Source organism: Rosa rugosa, chromosome 2 (genome assembly GCF_958449725.1).
Source record: "Rosa rugosa chromosome 2, drRosRugo1.1, whole genome shotgun sequence".
NCBI lineage: Eukaryota > Viridiplantae > Streptophyta > Magnoliopsida > Rosales > Rosaceae > Rosa > Rosa rugosa.
The window spans coordinates 32,228,926-32,253,213 of NC_084821.1; the positions used below are offsets into that span (position 1 = coordinate 32,228,926).

General features: G+C 38.2%; 1 protein-coding gene across 1 annotated transcript; it reads left to right on the forward strand.

Moving 5' to 3' along the window:
• Nucleotides 1-991: 991 nt before the first annotated feature.
• LOC133730637 (uncharacterized) lies at nucleotides 992-1,933 on the forward strand. The gene is made up of 4 exons (XM_062158188.1): nucleotides 992-1,230; nucleotides 1,317-1,386; nucleotides 1,652-1,750; nucleotides 1,838-1,933. The coding sequence occupies exons 1-4, from the start codon at nucleotides 1,139-1,141 to the stop codon at nucleotides 1,931-1,933; spliced, it is 357 nt and encodes a 118-aa protein (XP_062014172.1). The 5' UTR covers nucleotides 992-1,138.
• Nucleotides 1,934-24,288: the final 22,355 nt, after the last annotated feature.

The window sequence follows — 24,288 nt, forward strand, 5'->3', positions numbered from 1 at the left end:
CTGCATAATAGAACACTGAATTTGCAGGTCTATAGTTTTCTACTCTGATTTAATTGGACTGTAAAATTTTATAGGAAAAGGGGGAAGTGTGTCTAGTTTTTGTTACAGCGATTTCACCCTTTTTAGTCTTCTGGATTTGGAGAAACAGCTGTTTTAGCGACTATAGGTCAGCAGCAGTTTGCAGACCAGATTAGGAACTTTCACAAGCCACCATTTTTAACTCAGTGGGTGGCCAACATTATACGGATTGAAAGCTGTGAGTGTATTTTCCATTTTAGTAGAATCACTCTTACGTACGTTTTTATCTCAACTTATGAGGCATTTGAAGAAGGAATGCCTCGAGATTTGTATATCTTCAGAGATGATATTATTCACTTAATGGAGATGCAATGGCTCAGCGCAAACTGCATAGTGGCTTACATGAGGTAGTTTTTCTTCTTTAATTTAGTTTTATATTACAACTATTTACAATTAATAAGCCAAGTATATCCTTGTTATCGATTCACTTCCTAGATTTGTTATCCTGTTGATGTTGACCAGGACTAGAGGAATTATGATTTCTGTGCTTCTATACTAGAAACCAGTAGTACAATAATTGCTAGCTGTAGTTGTCAACGTCAAAACTTGCTACCTAGTATCCTATCTTACTTAGCTGTTAGTAAATATCAAGTAAAAGACAATTATTTATTTTAAAATTAAGGTATCAATCTCTTAAGGAACAATACATACAGTATGGAGCTTTAAGAAAGATCATTGAAGCAAAGAGGACATTGTATTTGACGCACTTCTAATGAATAATGACTTTGTGTATTCTAGATTTTTGACGCACTTCATTTGTTAGGTACCTATATGAGGTCCTTGAGAAATCTGACATGGTTGATACATTTGGGTTCGTGGATCCTGCACGGGTCGTCTCTATTGGGGTATCATATTCAAAGAATGTAGTGATCAACAATTTAGTAGAACGGATGCAACAAGGAAAGTCTCTGATCGCATATTTTTGGTGCCTTACAATCCCAGGTGATTATAGTACATATAATGTTTTTCAAATGCATCAGCAAATGGCATTAGTGTGTGTATATGTCATGAATAAAATTCACTCTTAAGAATATATTGTTGGATTTTCAGTGACCATTGGATGTTGGCTATAATAAATGAAGAAAAAGACATTGTCTACATTGTGGACTCTTTGGAAAGACAATACCCCAAGTGGATGGAAACTGTGAACAAGTAAGTTTATTTATAATGCTTTATGTATATTGAAATAGAATTTTTAACCATTTTTAATGCTAATTTGAATTTCTTTTTTTATGAAGTGCAATCAAATTATTTAATGGAATTACGGGTAGACATGGCAAAAAAGCATCACGATGGATAAATCTCTCGGTATGTAATATTCATTAGTTCTTCACTATAAATAAGATCCATTGTTATATGCATTTATGTCCACAAGTTTAAATAGAAAAATGCACAAGTTGGATTAGCTACACTACTAATGCTACTACAGCTATGAGGAATCGATAGAGGGCTAGGAAATTGGCGTTCAAAAGCCTTATCATTGGTTCTGTCTTTTTTTTTTTTTTGGTTTGTTATCATTGGTTCTGTTATAAACTATAAGTTGATCGGTTCTTGACATTCACACTTACAATAGGGTGCACCAAAACAAGTGGGCGGTGGTGAATGTGGTTACTATGTCATGAGATACATGAAGGAATTGATTGAGGATCCAATGCTTTCTTTTGCACAGAAGGTAAGCATTTAACTTTTAAGTAATAATTGAGTATTAGTTATGTTGTATATACATTGTGTTGTAAAATATGTTTGCATAATTATGTAGTGGAGTAGGAAGTCGAAGAGAACCAGCTACTCACAAGAGCAAATTGATGAGGTGCGGGTTGAATGGAGTGAGTTTGTTACAAGGAAATACTTGTAGACGTTTATGATGAAGCGTGATATTTGTAGTCCTGCTTTTTATGGAACAAGTAGTCTTTGTTGATCGTTTGTTAAGTTGGACAAAATTATTTAAGTTTCATTGTTTAATATGTAGTAGTACTTAAGTAGTTTACTTATTGTAGAACATGATATTTTAACTTTTGGTTTATGAAAGATATATCGGGTAATAATTTTTTGGTATTTCTCTATCATGTGAGTAATGAGAAGAGCATCCATTATTATGTGAATGGATTTATTCATTTGAATAATATAAAAATTGATATTGAAAATAACCTCTGCAGACAATTTGTTTTTAAAGAAACTGATGTTGTACTAACCATTTTACATCATAATTTATCAAGAACTACGAGATCTAAAGTGCAAATGACATTAATTCTAGAGTACATTCTGATGTGCAATCTATATTTAACATCAAAAACTACTAAAAATTTGATGTCATAAGTTTGTACAACATCAGTTTTAGGGTCACTTTGATATGTAGTTTGATTAATTTTGCTACTATTAGACAGTAAATAGAACTATAAATCAATTAACTACAAAGAAAAACTCTACTTACTGATGTTGATACCAAATGAGACATCAGAAGTTTTGGTTTAGACATCGAAATATTTTAATTGTAAAGCTTTTTGGCATATGTGCGACATCGGTTACTCTCGAAATTTCGATGTCTATGTATTTTATGGACATCAGCTTTCCATCGATGTTTAAGAGTGATAGACATCACTTAACGAGACATCGGTTGCTAAATGAAAAAGACATCAGTTTTGAACCGATGTGTATCAACTGGCATGTAGAAGGTTGACACCAACCCATTTCCTGAAACTCAAGTGAGCATGGTGTATGTAAGAGTCCCCAAGGATGGGGATGCTCCAAGCAAAACGGCAGATACTAGCAAGACTATTGGTAAGCTCCAATCATCGGCCCAGCCAACGGTCGAAGGACTCACTATTAGGAGTATCAAGCTTGAGCCGCCGAAAGTAACTGTTTTGTGCACTCGGTGCCAAGAAGAAGTCATGCTTGAAGGGGTTTTAAAACTCCAGAGGCCAGAGCAGGTTGGTAAAACTTCTAATTAGGCTCAAAAAGCCGAAAGTGCACCAACAGGAGGAAAAGGTGCATTCCAGAGTAGAACCTCGTGGCAAAGGAATTATCTCGGCCGAAGCAGGTAAGGCCGAGGCGGACAAACAGAGATTCAGGTCTCAGGTTACCACAAAGCGACTATTGACCCCAGATGCACCAGACAAGTATGGTCCTCACAGTCCAAGGGGAAGTCCGAAAGGCGTGTTCCATCGTCTTGATAAACCGGACAGAAGATTTTCAGAAAGGGAGCCAGTTAGACGACGCTTAAACTTTGATCGGCCATTTTATGATGAAGAATATTACGGCCGAAACGAGAGGGACAAAAGGAGATATCATAGAGACAAGGGTTGTAGCCGTGATAGCTATGACCGTGATGGAAACCCCCGGCCACTAAGGACTTTCAAGCCACCTTTGGTTTCTGAAAATTGTTGGTATGGCTGTGGTGACCCGAGAGGGGGGTCCCACAGCGCCGCGACTCCGAGCCAATGAGGAATCGACATGTCACGAATGGCATCTCGATAGCTCATCAACCCGAAACCACAAGGCCTTTTGAGTTTAGGTTGTTGGTTTACAAAACACTTTCTTGGACAAATCATTCTAGCAACCTAACAACACATTTTCAAAAGCGGAATTCGAAATGGGCTAAGAGTTTTGGGCTTGCAATCGGAGCCCAATTTGGAAAATAAAACGGATCACTAAGTAACTACAAGTATGGGAGACGCGCCCCAGGGTTACGGGTCTCCCGGAATTTTTGTAAACGAGTAGGAAATAAATAAAAAGTAAATAAACTAGCTACTACAAAATCCGATTAAGGACCAAAACCTTCTTTTGATAAAACTAAAGAGAAATGCGCCAAGCCGTGCCACGTGCCTCCCCTGTACGCTTCCCGACCACATGCTCGAAACCTGCACACTATAGTAGGGGTGAGCTTTCGTCCTCGCATGCCCAATAGGGGCCGACCCAACCATGCTAGGTTTGAAAAATAATATACTTGAAAATATTTACTACATAATATTGTGCACGTTTATCGAAAAATGCTTTAAGAAAAGTGGCAACCACAAACATTTGTTTTCTTTCATAAAACACGTGCAGTATGCTTCACACACTTGGAGCTCCGAGATACTTACCTGCCGGCTAAAGTAAAATAAATCAGTGACCGACCTGGTTCGTCCTGAGTATGAGAACCGGCCAACTACTCTGTAGTACTTCCGACTACAAGTAGCGAAAGTGTCCATTTCCTGGCCCTGAGTCTCCTATGACTGGTTCACTGTCTATACTCACTTTTTCTCGACAAACATAGGAGCACGGCCCCCTCCGGAGGTTCACGGTTATCGACACCGTGGGATCCCTAGGAATCTACGCGTCTAGGTCCCATTCACTTTCAGGTCACAAGTACACACATACAAGGGTACAGTATCTCAACATGCAAGTCTAGCCTCGGTTTTCACAATTTGCAATTATCAGTTCTGAAAACACATGTATCACGAGGCATCAACTAATGAACAACCAAAACGTACTTGCAGGCAACATAATATTATACTAGAGCATTCCACATATAACGAAAAGCCTCTAACAAGGAAGGGACAGCTCACCCTACCTGGAATATGCCGGCGTATTCCACACTCTGATGTTTTCCACTTAAGCTTCCTTAACGATCGTGTTTCCTAAACCATTACTTAGTTTGTAAGTAATTATCCAGGTAAACATCATGATCAACTTTAAGTAATCGCACACGCTAAATCCTTTTTTATTTCAATGAGGCCATTAATTACTTCTTTTAACATTTACCAATTTGGGAAACCAACTTCTTTCTTAAAAAGGAAAAACGTCCTTATCGCTCCGCTAAACTATCGTCAATCCGAGCGACCAAAGTCGAGTCGATCCTCACGTTTTACGAGGTCGGTCAACCCTGGTCAACTCTCGGAGTTGACTTTTGACCGTTGACTTTGACTTCTGACTTTTGACCAAGTATTCCCTTATTTACCATTATTTCTTATTTATCAAAAATAAATAAGTAAATAATTATAAATAAAGTTTTACTTTTCCCTTTTACCCAATTACTTCTCCTTTTTCACATTTTTACTTTTACCAAGACTTTTACCTCCACACTTTCACTTTTACCTTTTACCTCCTTTTTACCGAATTTACCTTTACTTTCACCTTCTTCACTTTTTACCACTTTACCACAGTAAAACCTCAATTTAATCCAACTTTTACTCTTTTCTTCATTTTCTTTATGTTCTTTCAAAAATAAAGTCATTTCCTTTTCTTCATTCTTTTCTTTTTCTTTTGGCCAAAATACACAACAACAATTCACCAAATCTTCAACACCAATTTCCAATCCTTTGAAAATTAGATCAATAAAATCCTACTAATTAAACTCTCTTCAAAACTCTATTTTTCACAATTTTTCCAACAACAACAATATCTCAACAAAATCAAAATCAACCAAATAAATTCCAAAAATTCTAGGGTTTGTCCAAAACCCATTCCTTACCCTTTCTTCTTCAAAACTCACGGCCTAAGCTTCCTCCATGGCCTTCTTCACCTACAAATCCGTCCATCATCAATACCACAACCAAAAATTGCGAAACAAGGTTGCATGGATAGATCCTTACCACAAATCCTTGTCAAACCCATAGCCTAGCTTGATGGTTCAAGGAGAAATCGGGTTCATGCAAACAAAATCACAAACCCAAATCAAAAACTCGGATTTTGGAAGAAATAGATGTAGATCGGATGAATAGAGGCTAGATTAGGAGGGATATTACCTTGATTTAAGCTTGGAAAGAAGAATTCACAAAAACCCCCAAATTAGCTTCGGGTTCTAGGGTTTTTGGAGGGTTGGATGGCCAAATTTCTTGATTTTGGTTGGAGAAATGGAAAGAGGGAAGGAAGAGGAGAAAATCTGGAAATTTTGGTGAGGAGAGGAGTTCCGGCGACGGCGGCGGCCGGCGGTGGTGCGGCGGCGGTACGGCGGCGGCGATTTCCGGCAAGGAGGATGAGAGAGAGAGTCTCGGCTAGAGAGAGAGAGAGCTGAAGGAAAATGAGGGAAGTGGCTAGGGTTTGAGAGGGATGTGTTCCTTATATACCTCTCCCAATTTTAATTGTGAAAAGTCGAATCTGCCCCTCCTTTTGGGCTAAGTGGGCTTGCGCTGCTCCAACTTTCTTTTTCTCTTAATTTCCTCAAGCCCAATCCGAAAATTACAACACCACACATCCTTATTTCTCCGACACTTCACCGAATCCTTTCGGGAAAATTTTTCCGGCCTTGTCCTAAGCCTCGATACTTTAAAAATAGTTTCCTAGACCCAAATTGGATTTTCTCTATTTTCTTAATCCTTTTAATGGCCTCAAAATCTTAATCTAATCTCGAATACATTCGTACCTTACGAATACGTAATTTCATACGTTATGCGACAAATTAAAATAACAAGAAAAAAAAAATACGAAGTTAAAATGTTCTCCTTTCAAATTTGCTTCGGCGATCTTTTTGCTGCAATGAACTTTAGTACCATCCAGGCCCAAATGAAAGGACTTTGGCCCAAACTTAAATTGTCGGCCCAATAGGTGGTCTCGACACCAAAATAATTTCCAAAATAAATTCCTTCACTTAAATTACCTTGCGGAAAAATCTTATTGGCGAAAAATTACATTCTAAAAATTAAACAAAATTTTCGGGGGCTCACACTCTACCCCCCTTAAAATAAATTTCGTCCTCGAAATTTGCCCAATACATGAATAAGAGAGGTTACTTCTTTTCACCTCGGGCTCGAGTTTGCACAAGACATTGTTTTACCTTCCTCTGATACTTTTTGAACCTTTACCATTCACATGGTACATCTTACTCCACTTATGGGGACGACCTCATCAAACTCTATAACCATTTGTTTTTCACAAATTGCACTTTTCCTCTATCACATTGTGTGTGTATGTGCAAACATTTGATTTCATTGTCTCATCCAACTCCTCTGAGCTCAATGCCCTATACAAAGACATTATCATTTTAGCCTTTCCGAATAATTCAAAGAGTCTTATAACAAATCGGGGACTAACACTTAGTCACCCAATAATCTCAATAACAACATACTGCAAAGCAGTGGTAAATCCACTTATCAACCTCGTTTGCACAACTAGATGACCAACACACTTGTGTTAGAATTTCTCAAGCGTTACTTGTAAACAATTCACGTGGATTACTCCATCACGCATCAAGTTACGCAACATAATAACATTCGTAAAACTTTCACAATTTGTACTCCCATTAACTTCACATCCCCATTCCGGAGCTATCTTTACCACTTCACCAAGTGTTCCTATTATACATTCCATAGGATACACTTTATTCCGTGAATCATGCTTCCTTTCGATTAGCAACTTGCTAAATAGTAACTTCGTTGCAACCATGCAATAATAGCTTACTTTTCAAAATCACTGAAAACAAATTGACGTCTACACTCAATTCCCATTTCACGATGGTAGAAAATTACTCGGGAATTTGAGCCTTAAACATGAGTTGCAACAAAGAAAGGAAACCAAGCTTTCTCGGTATGTCTAACATAAACAACTTTCGTAGAACGTCACCATGAATGACACGCCAACGATGTCATCACTGACGTTAGCCTCGTAGTCATCAACGATCTTGGTTGTTAAACCTTATACACCCTTATTCGTAGCTCTAGTGGATATTGTTTACTCCATGAACAAACAATTGTGGCAGCTTGTACATATGACGTCGAAACCAAGCAAACGATTCAGTAAACTTGATGTCACATTGTAAAATCGCAACAGCTATGTACCTACAACACGTCATGAGACACCAATCAATAGGTCGCTTGACATTGACCGAACAAACCGTCCAATGCTCAAGGCGTCAAGTTGTAACAATACCTTTCGATAAGGTTCAACGAAATTCTAGGATCACCAATCGAAGTTGGCTCCTCGGAATTCTGTAAAGTTCGTAGCATTTCCATTCACGGTCTCGACCTTGAACTATCATTTTCACCCTACGAACTCGTTTGATGTCAAAACTCAGAAATCAAGTCATAAGCGCTCCTTCAATTTTTGGTCAAGCCAAAACAGTTGAATCGGTTACAAGCTCTTTATTTTCTTGTGTCCTCGTCTGACAACAAGAAAAAGTAATTTCTAAATATTCTCCTTTAAAGTAATCCTTTACTTTCGAAATGGGTGCCCTGAGTAAATTCAGAGGTGAACTAACATTCTTCCAACCACCAGTTTTACATGAAAAGAATAACCAAAGAGAAAAGAAAACCACAATGAGTTTAACATTTCAAGTTTCCAAGAAGTTGGAAAATAATTTTGAATGAGTTCACGGCTAAAATTTTGGATATGCAATTTCAACCAAATCAAGATCAGTAGGTTCGATGTAGAGATGCTGACTGAGACCGTCGTCCAAATTTCAGAAATTTAAAAGTAGTAGAGGTCGGATAAAACTAAATTTGAAGTAGTTGCGGAGACAAAATTGTAAAATTCTCGGAAGTTCAATTTTTTTTTTTTTTTTTTTTTTTTTTTTTTTTTTGCTTGAAAACAGATTTGGGGAAATTTTCAACTTTTGTACTTTTCGAACAAAATTTGTTGACAAGAACCTTTTGGTAGGTAAGGAAATAATTTCAAATGCATTTCGCTAAAACAGCCTTGAAGATAGTTTTGAGTTTGTTTTCAAAGTCTAGGTTGTAAAACTTCTAAAGAACCTAAAATTGTTCGAGCTTCGTAAAACAAAACACTTTAGTAAGGAAAACTCGATTGTTTAAGGTGTAGTCTCTTGACTTATGAGGAAAACATTTTGAGTAATGCAAGAGACGAAAATCAACTTTTGTAGTAAGAGGCAAGAATGTAAAACAGCTAATGTAAACTCCTGGTGTGGAAGAAATGTTACGAATACTTTGTCTCAAAAGTGAACACATGGGATAAATGCGTAATTTGTCCCCTCGATTCTCGAGCTCGTACTCGTATTCGTCTTTTACCTTGTCATGATGGCGAAGCCACAACATGTACTTCTACATGGCACACTGATCGCCTTTCTCCACATCCCTGGAGAATGAGGCCTTAACTCAACTTTCGAATTTTCAAATACTCCTTGACGTCACCATTTCAGCTTCATTCTAACCACGTAATCAAAGTTGTCTTTCAAGAGTGTGCTACCATCTTGTCCACGTTCCGAAATTCGTAGCGTTATCGACTCCAAAGCAATCAAAGACTCCTTGAAGTAAAGAAAGCTGGCTGCTAAAGTTATAATCTTTAAAGATCCTTTCTTGACCACTCTTAGAAACTTTACTAGTGATCCTACTAATACCAGCACAAGGGCGTGGCCTTTTGATCTCGAAGCATCCTAACATTTCCAAGCACCTTGCTGGTTCCGCAATCATTTATTTTCCCAACAATTTCCCTGATTATAGGGAACATATTTTCTCAACTCTATGCAGACCAATGGCAACTCAAGAATAGTTTATGTGACTCCACTGGTCTTTCATCAATTTCTTGTGCTTCCCCACAAAGTAATCTTGTCAGCTCAACAATACAACATTAGAGTTTCCAAAGCAACAAAGCTTCATATCGTTCCACCAATTAACAACAAGATTGGGGAGATACCAGGCTCAAGCAATACTTAATTTCATGTTTGTGTTGCCATCACAAGTTTCCCCATTAGTCCACTACTTGGGAAACACTTGAGTGGTGTCTACCTTACTCGAAAATCACACCTTCTTTCGTAGAGCATCGATGGGGAACCGCTGCAGTCGGGCCATCACTCGGAAGAAAGAGAAGGAAATCGAGTGAAAATATGAACACCACTGATCCAAATGACTATATAGGGGTCATTATCTCATTTTTTACTCAAGTTTTCACTTTGCTCCACACAACACTCTATATTTTTCAATACGTGCAACAATATATGTAGTACAACAACTTTAATCCATCAATAAAATTTACTCTATAACACTAGCATGGGGGTACACAAATATTCCTTTCAACTTCATCTCTAACCCACTTTTCCGAGTATCAACTCACCGAATATAACTTCGTTAACTCCTTAATGCTCAATCCCCTAATAGTTTACCCAACACTTTATCCAATTTTCATACTTACTACCTTTGGAGCGTTTATGGTCGAGTGGCATCATGACGGCATTGGCAATTTAAAATTTAAACCAAACTTTAAAGCACCACAAGGAAACAAACAAAATTCTTTTTCAAGGAACCTCAAATGTATCATTACTTTTAAAATCCGTTGGAAATTCTTTGAATGACTCGGAAGTAGCCTCAATGAAAAATATTTGCAAGTGAAATAAGGCAATAGGGTATCCTCCGGGAAGAACAAAATAAAGGAAGGACGTCGAAAACATATTTTTTTTTTACCAACATACGTTAAAATGTCCAAGAAATTCGAGCGTTTTTCCCAACCAAATTCAACACTTGAAAAAATATGAGAAGGGTTGCTAGTTTTGCAAAAACGATTTCGAAAGTATTTCGGAACCTAGAGCTCTGATACCACTTACTGTGGTGACCCGAGAGGGGGGTCCCACAGCGCCGCGACTCCTAGCCAATGAGGAATCGACATGTCACGAATGGCATCTCGATAGCTCATCAACCCGAAACCGCAAGGCCTTTTGAGTTTAGGTTGTTGGTTTACAAAACACTTTCTTGGACAAATCATTCTAGCAACCTAACAACACATTTTCAAAAGCGGAATTCGAAATGGGCTAAGAGTTTTGGGCTTGCAATCGGAGCCTAATTTGGAAAATAAAACGGATCACTAAGTAACTACAAGTATGGGAGACGCGCCCCAGGGTTACGGGTCTCCCGGAATTTTTGTAAACGAGTAGGAAATAAATAAAAAGTAAATAAACTAGCTACTACAAAATCCGATTAAGGACCAAAACCTTCTTTTGATAAAACTAAAGAGAAATGCGCCAAGCCGTGCCACGTGCCTCCCCTGTACGCTTCCCGACCACATGCTCGAAACCTGCACACTATAGTAGGGGTGAGCTTTCGTCCTCGCATGCCCAATAGGGGCCGACCCAACCATGCTAGGTTTGAAAAATAATATACTTGAAAATATTTACTACATAATATTGTGCACGTTTATCGAAAAATGCTTTAAGAAAAGTGGCAACCACAAACATTTGTTTTCTTTCATAAAACACGTGCAGTATGCTTCACACACTTGGAGCTCCGAGATACTTACCTGCCGGCTAAAGTAAAATAAATCAGTGACCGACCTGGTTCGTCCTGAGTATGAGAACCGGCCAACTACTCTGTAGTACTTCCGACTACAAGTAGCGAAAGTGTCCATTTCCTGGCCCTGAGTCTCCTATGACTGGTTCACTGTCTATACTCACTTTTTCTCGACAAACATAGGAGCACGGCCCCCTCCGGAGGTTCACGGTTATCGACACCGTGGGATCCCTAGGAATCTACGCGTCTAGGTCCCATTCACTTTCAGGTCACAAGTACACACATACAAGGGTACAGTATCTCAACATGCAAGTCTAGCCTCGGTTTTCACAATTTGCAATTATCAGTTCTGAAAACACATGTATCACGAGGCATCAACTAATGAACAACCAAAACGTACTTGCAGGCAACATAATATTATACTAGAGCATTCCACATATAACGAAAAGCCTCTAACAAGGAAGGGACAGCTCACCCTACCTGGAATATGCCGGCGTATTCCACACTCTGATGTTTTCCACTTAAGCTTCCTTAACGATCGTGTTTCCTAAACCATTACTTAGTTTGTAAGTAATTATCCAGGTAAACATCATGATCAACTTTAAGTAATCGCACACGCTAAATCCTTTTTTATTTCAATGAGGCCATTAATTACTTCTTTTAACATTTACCAATTTGGGAAACCAACTTCTTTCTTAAAAAGGAAAAACGTCCTTATCGCTCCGCTAAACTATCGTCAATCCGAGCGACCAAAGTCGAGTCGATCCTCACGTTTTACGAGGTCGGTCAACCCTGGTCAACTCTCGGAGTTGACTTTTGACCGTTGACTTTGACTTCTGACTTTTGACCAAGTATTCCCTTATTTACCATTATTTCTTATTTATCAAAAATAAATAAGTAAATAATTATAAATAAAGTTTTACTTTTCCCTTTTACCCAATTACTTCTCCTTTTTCACATTTTTACTTTTACCAAGACTTTTACCTCCACACTTTCACTTTTACCGTTTACCTCCTTTTTACCGAATTTACCTTTACTTTCACCTTCTTCACTTTTTACCACTTTACCACAGTAAAACCTCAATTTAATCCAACTTTTACTCTTTTCTTCATTTTCTTTATGTTCTTTCAAAAATAAAGTCATTTCCTTTTCTTCATTCTTTTCTTTTTCTTTTGGCCAAAATACACAACAACAATTCACCAAATCTTCAACACCAATTTCCAATCCTTTGAAAATTAGATCAATAAAATCCTACTAATTAAACTCTCTTCAAAACTCTATTTTTCACAATTTTTCCAACAACAACAATATCTCAACAAAATCAAAATCAACCAAATAAATTCCAAAAATTCTAGGGTTTGTCCAAAACCCATTCCTTACCCTTTCTTCTTCAAAACTCACGGCCTAAGCTTCCTCCATGGCCTTCTTCACCTACAAATCCGTCCATCATCAATACCACAACCAAAAATTGCGAAACAAGGTTGCATGGATAGATCCTTACCACAAATCCTTGTCAAACCCATAGCCTAGCTTGATGGTTCAAGGAGAAATCGGGTTCATGCAAACAAAATCACAAACCCAAATCAAAAACTCGGATTTTGGAAGAAATAGATGTAGATCGGATGAATAGAGGCTAGATTAGGAGGGATATTACCTTGATTTAAGCTTGGAAAGAAGAATTCACAAAAACCCCCAAATTAGCTTCGGGTTCTAGGGTTTTTGGAGGGTTGGATGGCCAAATTTCTTGATTTTGGTTGGAGAAATGGAAAGAGGGAAGGAAGAGGAGAAAATCTGGAAATTTTGGTGAGGAGAGGAGTTCCGGCGACGGCGGTGGTGCGGCGGCGGTACTGCGGCGGCGATTTCCGGCAAGGAGGATGAGAGAGAGAGTCTCGGCTAGAGAGAGAGAGAGCTGAAGGAAAATGAGGGAAGTGGCTAGGGTTTGAGAGGGATGTGTTCCTTATATACCTCTCCCAATTTTAATTGTGAAAAGTCGAATCTGCCCCTCCTTTTGGGCTAAGTGGGCTTGGGCTGCTCCAACTTTCTTTTTCTCTTAATTTCCTCAAGCCCAATCCGAAAATTACAACACCACACATCCTTATTTCTCCGACACTTCACCGAATCCTTTCGGGAAAATTTTTCCGGGCTTGTCCTAAGCCTCGATACTTTAAAAATAGTTTCCTAGACCCAAATTGGATTTTCTCTATTTTCTTAATCCTTTTAATGGCCTCAAAATCTTAATCTAATCTCGAATACATTCGTACCTTACGAATACGTAATTTCATACGTTATGCGACAAATTAAAATAACAAGAAAAAAAAAATACGAAGTTAAAATGTTCTCCTTTCAAATTTGCTTCGGCGATCTTTTTGCTGCAATGAACTTTAGTACCATCCAGGCCCAAATGAAAGGACTTTGGCCCAAACTTAAATTGTCGGCCCAATAGGTGGTCTCGACACCAAAATAATTTCCAAAATAAATTCCTTCACTTAAATTACCTTGCGGAAAAATCTTATTGGCGAAAAATTACATTCTAAAAATTAAACAAAATTTTCGGGGGCTCACAATGGCCATGTTTCAAGGGACTAGCCGATTGCCCTCATGACGAAAACACAATTGAGAAGACAGCAAAAGCAAGTAGCCGAGGCTAAGAAAGCCCGACTAAGCGAGACAACCAGAACTTCACCTCCATGACCCGTTAAAAGGTCCGGATATGAAACGGCACTGAGAAGGATTAGAACATACGAGAGAAAGAGCAACGATCCTCCTGTCGATAAAACAACTCGAGACACGAAAGACATGGAAATCGACTCTAGCAGAAAGGGGGTATTGAAGGTTCACTTCAAAGAGGCCCCTTGCCCAAAACCATTAGTTATAGTGGATAGGAGTCGAGATCCACCCTTTACAGCCGAGGGACTTGTAACAATGCTAAACTATCATATTTTGCATTCGGCCATCGACTGGTATGGTTTAACTAAGGAGGAAAACAAGCTTTTAAATGAGGTGCGCATGGATTGTAACAGATGCGAAGAACTCTGGGGGCCTGATGTGAGAAGAGGCTTGAGAGCCAAGTACCAAGCTCATTTGGAAGATCCGGAAATAAAGGTTGATTATAATTCTCTCCCTATTTCGAAAGATGATCTGCAGTATTTGAGAAAATACTTTTGTGTACACTCGGCCGAAGAATTGTTCGGCCTAACAATTGAGGAACAAAGACTTGCGCACATATTTGAGGAACGCATGGAGAAGATGGATAGAGAAAGATGGGAAATTCTCCATGCTCCACGTACACCGGCATCGGGGGAAGAGGAAGAAGAAATTTATGAGTCGACTGACAATGAAGAGCCTTTAGTTAAGCTTTGCAAGGACCTGAAACAGCCCTTTTCGGCTAAGGGACTTAGGAGAATGAGGGAGTATCACAGGAAAAATTCTGCTCTTGCGTTGTACGGACCAACAAAAAAGGAGATGGATACGTTACATATGATCGCTGAGTGCCCAAAGTCAGCAACCCTTCTGTTGGACTTGGAATCTAGTCTTGGTTTAAAAATTGCTTACCAGGCTATCCAAGAAGGCTCTAAGCTTAAAGTCGGTGATGAGGAAATCCCGATCTCGGATAGAGATTTGAAATATTTGAAGAAGTTCCATAAGATCCAATCCGCGGTCGAGATGTATGGGATGACTACTCAAGAAAGAAAGCTGATGAAACGTTTCGACCACCATGTCCGAGAAGAAGAAAAACGTCAACAGGCTCAAGCAAACCAAGACCTGGCTAAATGGTTAGAAGACTCTGACACAAATGATAAACAAGGCCAGTATTTAGATGACTTAGAGCAAGTCCAGCGGTGTGCTTAACCGGGCAAGCCACATCATTTTGATGATGTGTTGACTGGGTATAATGAAAATGGAGCTTTCACCGGGCCTTGCTTGACTGGGCAAGCTTTGGCTTTGCATGACCCATGACTAAACTCTTGCCCAAAGTCATCCGGCTGCCAGCTCGATATAGAGAGGAACGTGGGTGACGTCAGTCGGTGACGCGCAGAGCCAAACACGGTAATGGCCCAGAGTGGAGGACACAGACCAATCGAAACGCGCCATGTGGCCGACCAAAGACTGAATTGGTATTTTGTCGCGTAGCGACAGTGAGTGGGCGCAGGGGACAGGTGGCATCGGGCCGTTGGCTTGTTCAGAAAATTTGAAACCAACGGTCCTTTAATCTGGGCCGTTGGTTTCAATTAATGTTCACAATCCGACAGTTGATAAATTAATATGTATATATATGAATTGTAACGGTAATGTTCAGAATCCAACGGTGGTGGAGTTTTTAATATGTATATACAATAATTGTAACGGTAAGAAACGGTAAGAATAAAATTGTTAAAAAATTCTAAAAATTTCTCTATAAATACCTAGCATTTTCTTGACATCTCACACCCAAAAAATTAGAGTTCATAGTTACACATTCCTCCTCTTCATATAGCTCTCACCATTCAATTTTTTCATTATCCAATATGGCCGAACAAAGGGGAAACACACGTCCAGTGCCCGGACAAGAGGGAGATCAAAGTGAAGATACCCAAGATAAAAGGAGATGGACGGATGAGGAAGATGTTCAATTGTGCAAGTCTTGGAAAGTTGTAAGCCAAGATCCGGCTGTGGGCACAAATCAGAAAAAAAACGACTTATGGTTGCGCGTGAAGCGACACTTTGACGCAAATTGGCCCAAGAGCCGATCAACCCAATCTTTGCAGGGAAGGTGGAAAATTTTGAAGGTTGAACTCTTTGAGTGGCATTGTGCATTAAGGCAAGCGAAAAATTGGTACAAGAGCGGTTCGAATGCGGTTGATGAGGTATGTATTTGTTGATAAATCATTTAATTTGTTGATACATTATAGTAAAATATTACATGACAAATAATGTATAATTATAATATCATTTTAATTGTAGTAATTGCTTTTTGTTACAATTAAGATAATTAGTTGATAAATAATGATGTAATTACAACGATGTTTATATTTGTACTTATTGATTTTTGTTGTAAAACGGTAAAAATACATTCTTATTAAAATTATGACCTTTATATTTTTTGATAAATCATTTAATTTGTTGATACATTATAGTAAAATATGTCTTGATAAATAATGTAGTAATTATAATATCGTTTTAATTGTAGTAATTGTTTTTCTTTATAATTAAAATAATGAGTTGATAAATAATGATGTAATTACAACGATGTTTATATTTGTACTAATAGCATTTTTTATTAATTTTTTTAATTACGTAGCAAGATGAAGCACAGAAATTGTGGCCTAACGGGATGAAGAAAAAAGGGAAGACCAAAAGACACCTGTTTCAGAGTTTTGATAGTTACGCTGTTGTGGAGGGTTTTGCACAATTTAAAGACATCCCTAGCCATACATCCGGAGGAACATCAAATGTAGGAAGTCAACATACGCACACACAACCAATTGCTGAAAATTCCCCCACCAACTTGGACATGGATGTAGATGAGGTAATTGCAGCCCAACCTACAGATCCTAATGTGAGGCCTCAAGGAAGGAAGGCTGCAAAAGAAGCAATACGGAAAGGAAAGAAGGCAGCGAAAGATCAAAGTCCTTTGTCAAGCACTCTCGAGAGTATAGTGAACAACCAAATAGAGGCAACCGCGGGCAAGAAAAAAATCGATGACGAATTTGCTCGAAGTCTCCAAGAGGAAGAGAAAAGAGCATGTATCCTCTTGCAAATCGAAATGCGAAAAGAGCAACTCCTATTTCAAGAAAGGCAAGATCGAATTAAAGAGAGGGAAGAGCGAAATAAAGAGAGGGAAGAGCGTATTATGGAGATTGATACAAGTCAAATGACGCCAAATAGAAAGCGTTATTGGTCAAGAAAGCAAAAGAAGATAGCGGAGCAAGAAGAACTTGGCGAGCAGACGCCACCATCTATGGGTGGATACTATCCGCAACCAAATTACGGTGGTGCATTCCCACAACCAAATTTTGGTGGTGCATACCTACAACCTCCTTACCCCGGTGCATACCCACAATCACCTTGCCCCGATGGATTCCCACAACCTCCCTTCACCGGTGTTTTCCCACAACCTCCTTTCAACAGTGGATTCCCACAACCCCCTTACCCCGGTGGATACTATCCGCAACCACCTTACCCCGGGGGATATCCTACACAACCACAATTTTCACCTTTCTCTACGGGTGATTCCACCCACCCTAACCCTAATGATGAACTTTCAAACACAAATTGGATTCCTAGAGAGGATGAGGATCATGATTTGAATAATTAGGTGATTATGCATGTTGTGTTATTGTATTGTACTTATTCCTAGTTTTTCATTTATGTAAGCGACTATTTAATGAAATAAAAGTTGTATTTGAAAATTCCTCTTATTAAAGCACATTCCTCTTATCAAAATCATAGCACATAATAAACATAATACAAACCAAATTCAAAGCACACAAACATAACAAAACATAGATATTTAGCCTATTATTCCAAAAATTCTATATTATGATCTAGATCTCCATGTTGCCTTGAACATTCCAGAAATGCTCTATCAAATCTTCTTGAAGGTTTGAGTGACTGTTTGCACTTCTAATGGCATCATATCGATCCATGAATCCGTTGAAGTAATAACCATCTCTACCAACAAGATCGAAGTCTTCACCGGTCGGTCCTTCCCAAACCTGGGCCAACCTGGGCCTCATATTGTTATCCTCTTCTTCATCGGACTCCAAATCATCATCGCTGTCATCTGGTCTTTCATCCTCAATTATCATGTTTTTCCCTCTTGATTACCTAAATCGCTCCTCATTCGGTGCACGCCCAGGTTGAGAACCCCGTCGTCGTGATCCGGACGAAGCATCAGCTTCAGCGACTGCTGCTACCACAAGAGCATTAGTCGTACACAGCTCTTCAAGATCTTCATCTCGAGATTTTCGATACTTAGCCAACAATCTCTTCATTGAAATGAGGGAAGGAGAGGAAATGTGTTGGATCTGGAGAATATGAAAACGAATGAGATTTGTAAATATCAGCTTGTGAGGAATGGTGTGCTGCCTCTTGCTCAATTTATTTACAATTTTCACATAAAATGTGATCATACTTCGAGGACACGTGTCCACTCCTGGTTCGACGTAATCTGATCCGAAATTTTAGATAAGATTACATCAACAATAACCGTTAGATTGAATAGTATGCAAATGATCTGGTCCGTTCAAAAATTATCGGTTGTGCCTTCACTCATTTCAAGGAAATTTGTCCGTTGTGCCTTCACTCATTTCAAGATAAATTGTCGGTGGCTCATAATTTGTCCGTTGTGATTTCACTCATTTCAAGACAAATTGTCGGTGGCTCATAATTTGTCCACCGAAAAATATTTTTGAAAAAAGTAAATTGCATAATTATGACATTAATTATCCATAAATATTCATTATTATCATTAAATATATATATATATATATATATATATATATATATATATATATTTAAATCCTATGAGCAGTAAAAAAAAATGAACAGTAAATTTAAACAGTGAATTACGTGAACAGTAAGTGTGAACATTGAAAGGTGAATAGTGTTGACCGGGCAAGAAAAACAACGGGTGTAAACCCATGTCCAGTGGCAGTGAATAGTAACTTGACTGGTCGAATTCTTGATTTCCCGACTTTGCCTTTTTTTGACTACGGGTGAACTTGCTCTTAGATCCTGAAGTCAATGGCCAGGATGATAAGGGCATATTGGAGGGCGATGAGGGCCTATTAGAGGACGATGAGGGCCTATTGGATGAAGATATGGGGGATTATGATGACATAGGGGGTTATGATGAACAAGTTGACTATGATGATGTCAATCAGGTTCCTGACGTCCTAACCTCCCATTCGCCAGCTGATACCGCCATGAATACTTTGACCGAGACAAGTATACAACCTTCGGCAAGGGAGGCCGAGGAAGCTACTGTCCCAACATCTCGGGACGTTAGTGACTTTATGGTGAATATGATTAGCGTTCGGTTATCAACGAAAAATGATTCCGACCAGGTGCAGAAAGGAAGAGATTCGGCCGAAATATATTTTTCTCGGCCGAGCGAGTCCATGATCCAAGTCAAAGATCCCATCCTCATTGATGCTTATATAGGTGGATACCGATTTTCGAGGGTTTTAGTGGATGGGGGAATGGGGGATCGGCTGTCAACATCCTTCCTTGCACCATTATACGCCAACTCCACCCTACCAGGTATGGCTTTGTTCCAACTGATATTTCTATTTACGACTATACAGGGGAAGAGGCTGAAGTCAGAGGAGCATTGCCATTGATGGTAACTGTAGGAAGGAAAAGCTCAACAACTTGTTTATTTGTCATCCCCACCAACAACTCATGCACTGCCATACTGGGTTGTGATTGGATCCACCAAAATACTTGTATCCCGTCTTCAGTACACCAACTTCTTGTTTTGTGGAATGGGAATGAGGTCGAGGTCGTACGGTCGGCTCGAACCTGATACGTGCAAATGCATCATCAATTTAAACCCTGAAAAATATCATCGTTAGTATAGACCAAATAGGGTATCGTTCAAAACCGGGGATTGAGGGTGCTAACATGTGAGAACAAATTAATAAAACAATATACAAGTTACAAAAATTATAAGAACATTTACAAGTTTACACGAAAATTACAAGTTTACAAGGAAAGAATTATGAAACAACAAAGAGTTAGAGAGAGAGAGCATACATACATTCACACGAATTAGAGAGCAAAGGAATGAGAGAGCAACAAAAATATACAAGTATATATATATATATAAGATCGAAAATTAGAGAGAAAACTAAGTTAGAAAAGGTTTTGGAAATCCTACTCCTATTTATACACAATTTACAAGTCCATATCACATTGGGAATCCATATACAACAAGGATTACTAGTTATTATCTACTTAGAATTACTTAATCTACAAGAAAACAAAATCCCTAAAAAACACCAAGAAAATCCCTAAAAAATAGGAACACCTAAAAAACACAAAACAAATCCCTAAAAAACACCAAATTAATTCCTAGAAAACACCAACACATATTTACTATTCACGGAGACACTATTCACGAATTTTAAAAAACATTTTTTTATTTATTTTATTTTATTATTTATATTAACATGCTACCTAAAAACTCTAAGTTAATTTTAATTATTTACAAATATACAAAAACACATAACAAACGAAACAAGGGGGGTTTTTGAAGATTGAAAAACAGAAATTTTCTAAAACATTAAAAGATTAAAAACGTTTTATTTACATAGGTGGGAAAAGAAGGATTTTCGAAGAACAACTTATCAAGAACCAATCAAGATCCATCTTTCATGCATCCCTTAATCTTTCTCAATTACCGTGGAGAGTTATCAACCAAGACACAAAGATCAAAGCAACCAATGTCTCTTTTAACTTTCTTTCTTAAGTTAAATCGAAATAGCAAAGCACCAAATCAATTTTATTTTGAAAAGAAGACATCACACAATCAAAGAAACTGTGTTTGAAAATCCGTTTTCAAATCATTAAGTTCAAGAAAGAATCGATAAACATGCAAATCCAAGCACTCAAAGCAAGTCAATTCATCGCATGCATAACCAGATTTCGACTCAAAGCAAGCCTTTACTACTTATTTCGAATTAGGGTTTACAAAGCATAAAACCTAATTACTAGCAAGTTACATGCAAGTCATCCTAATTGTTTGTCAGACTTAGAGAATCGTTAACATGTAGTTAAGCACAAAATCAGATTATCACTCCAACAATTCGGCAACCAAGCAAGATCAAGAACACATAAACACATCAATCATGAAAAGAACATCAAAATTATACTTCGAAAATAGTTTTGTCACATCATAGTTTCGGTTTACACAACAGATTTTCCAAAGCAGAAATTCTAACTACAAGAAAGCAAAAACCGTAAAAATTTATGATGAGATTATGGTGTGGACAACCCTTGATCACGTCCCAAGGTCCAAAGCAGATCCAAGATGGTGCACAAGTGAAGATCACGGCTAGGAAGGTGGATGGTCACGGCCTTTCTCCTTGAAGATTGCGAAAACCTGAAAACTAGAGAGAACAAGTGAGAATACGAAATTGTGGAGAAAATTGTTACCCATGAACGTCTAATACACAAGGTATATATAGTAGAACGTCCCAAGGCACTCCCAATTCGTTTCTACTTGACTTCTCCAAGTTTGTGTTGATCTAGGACTTGTTTGGCACAAAGCAGATTTCCGGCAAGATTGACCTCAGTCCACTAAAACGGCCATAACTTCCTCTGGAAAATAGATATCGACGAGATGTAAAATGTTCTGGAAACTAGACATCTGTAGCTTTCCAACCATATAAAGATCATAATTTTATGAGCTCTGAGCGATTTTCTATGCTCCGTTGAAGTTGACTGATCTGCACAGGCAGTAATCCGAATCTGTAATGGATTTGACTTTTAAAGCACAACTTAAGTCTAATTCGATTTCCCTTCACATCACATGCCTTTCACATGTCTTCCACGCCTTATTGAAGAATGAAACGTCAAGAACTCCCTAGAACCTTCAAGAATCTCATGGCAATTCCAATCCATACTCAACTAGAAATCCAAACTCCATATTGCTTTGAAATCCGAATTCCTTGTTGCTTCCTCTTCCATGTGCACGGCATATGACCATTCTTGAGACTTCTAGATACTTCATGAACATTCCAAGGCTCTCCTAGTATGAGTAGAACTCCATATGCAAGTAGGTTTCCTAGTTGGATACTGCTTCCTTTTCCGAGATGCTTCTACACTCTTCCGGAACCTTCTTGAGTAATCCTTATCCCACAGGGACTCCTTGTCACACTAGTATTCCTTATCTGAGTAGAATTGGGTTTCCTTGTCCAAGTAGAACTCCTAGTCCAAGTCAGCTTCAGACTCCTACTTCAACTGGGATTCCTTTTCCTAGTCAAACTGGGAGAACTTCCATTTCTTCATTTTTCTTCATTTCTGCGCCACTTGTGCCTTCCTTAACCATTTTTGGTCTTTGAGACTCCATTTACACCTGTAAAACACTAACTAAGTTAAATTGATCAAGATAAAGGAAATAACTTAGCAAAATATAGGGTTTAAACATTATAAACGTCGCATTTTATGCTCCTATCAAATTCCCCCACACTTAGCTTTTGCTAGTCCCTTAGCAAAATCAACATAACAAACCAAAAAGACTAAGAAACAAAAACAAAGACTAACGAAAATACTAAGTATGGAAAACGAAAAACACTAAAACACAAAGACTCAAACAAAAGAAAACGCAAAAGACACTTAGACAAAAATCAAGACTCAAACGAAAATCAAAACCAAAAACAAAGACAGAAACGTTACAAACACAATGACTTCTAAGCCCTTTAACATATTGTCTCAGCAATCTCATACTCTCAAGTCACCAAGATTAGCACTTAACCAAGCATCACATCTTTAAGATATTCGAGAGTTAATTACAAAATATAATCCACATATAAGCATGTAAGACTTGGGAGTAAACAATGGTGATGGTTTAGCTCAACACATTTCAAACAAGTAATGATTCAACCTCACATAGATATATCACTCTTTCTTCTCTCAGATTCAAGGCTCATGCTTAAAAGCTTCATCACTCAAGTATATGTGAAAGATTACGAAGTAGATCACATACAAAAGAAACGAAAGCATATATATTTTTTTTTCAAAGATCTCATGAAAGATATCAACTACATGCACGAATGAACCCAAGCCATAAGTTCAACAGTTATAACTCATCTCCACATCAAAGGCTGTCCCATCTTAAGGATCAAAGAGGTCTTACAATTAAGGTTGTAATGGGGCCAAGGCTTAAGGTTAAAAGAAACGAAGGGATAGGGAAATCACAAAGTATCCTAAAAACCTAGCAGAGCACTTGTTGATGTAGAGAGACTATCTTCGAAATCCACCATCCACAGCAAAACGTCATGTCCTCCTTCTTGGGCTTATAAAAGGCCAAGTGTCATCATGTTGGACCCAAACTTCATTCTAACATTCTTTTGAACAAGTGTGAACAGGACAAAGACCAAATTCTTCAACAATGGGCCTTCAATTTAAAACAAACTCCAAATCCACTAAGTATAGGGGACTAAAATCCATAGAACTTAAACAATATTAACACATTTTTTCTTTTAATTGCCGAAAATTCTTTCTCTTTTTTTTTCGATTTCTTTTTTTTTTCTTTTTCTTTCGGCAATTACATACAATTTCTCTTATGGACAAGTCTACCCCCACACTTGAACTTCTTCATGCCTTCAAAATTCATCCTTGACGTCAAAACTCCAAGCAAAGTCTCGAAAATATGCTCCACTAAGTCTTTAGAACAAAGGGTATGGATATAACTATACTAGGGTTAAGGGTTAAGGAATTTTGAGGGTGATGAAAGAAAAGGCTTCATGTAGGCTCAAAATGGTTAAACTAGGGGGGTCCCGCGACGGGCACAAATGGGGACACGGGCTATATTTGGCAATGGTGGTGAAAATCCTAAGTAAGTACCTTTATCCTTTCCAGAATCAGGGCCATATATTGATTATAATAGTCTCAACAAGCATAACAGTGAATTCTAGCATTCTCTAGTCCATTAAACTTAATCTATGGCATGTAGTCAATCAAGATGAAAGAATAATGAGATCAACAAAATCATCGCCAAGAAAATAAGAGTATAATCATTTTTCGTTAATCACTCACAAAGAAAGGGCACATGGCTCAAATTCTCACAAAGGGTTATTATGAATCATAACTTATCTTCCACATGTTCATATTCTGTACCAAAGTTACGCATGCACCATATCTACTACACATTCATATGCTTTTCATAAGTCATAATTAACCAAAGAATATCATCAAACATTATCTCATTCTTGTAATCCTCTTTTAGCCTTAATTTCAGAGATATAAGCACATCCTAGACAGTTAAAAGAGCATCCTAAGACTTGATCACACAACAAAAACAAAAACAACACACAAAAGTGACGCAACAAACATAACAAAAACGTTTGGACTTAGGGTT

Excerpts from the sequence above, each read along its gene's own strand:
- LOC133730637 (XM_062158188.1), top strand. The coding sequence starts at position 1,139 with ATGTTGGCTATAATAAATGAAGAAAAAGACATTGTCTACATTGTGGAC. Across the intron at positions 1,231-1,316 it reads TGGATGGAAACTGTGAACAA|TGCAATCAAATTATTTAATG; the intron begins GTAAGTTTATTT and ends TTTTTTATGAAG. Across the intron at positions 1,387-1,651 it reads CACGATGGATAAATCTCTCG|GGTGCACCAAAACAAGTGGG; the intron begins GTATGTAATATT and ends CACTTACAATAG.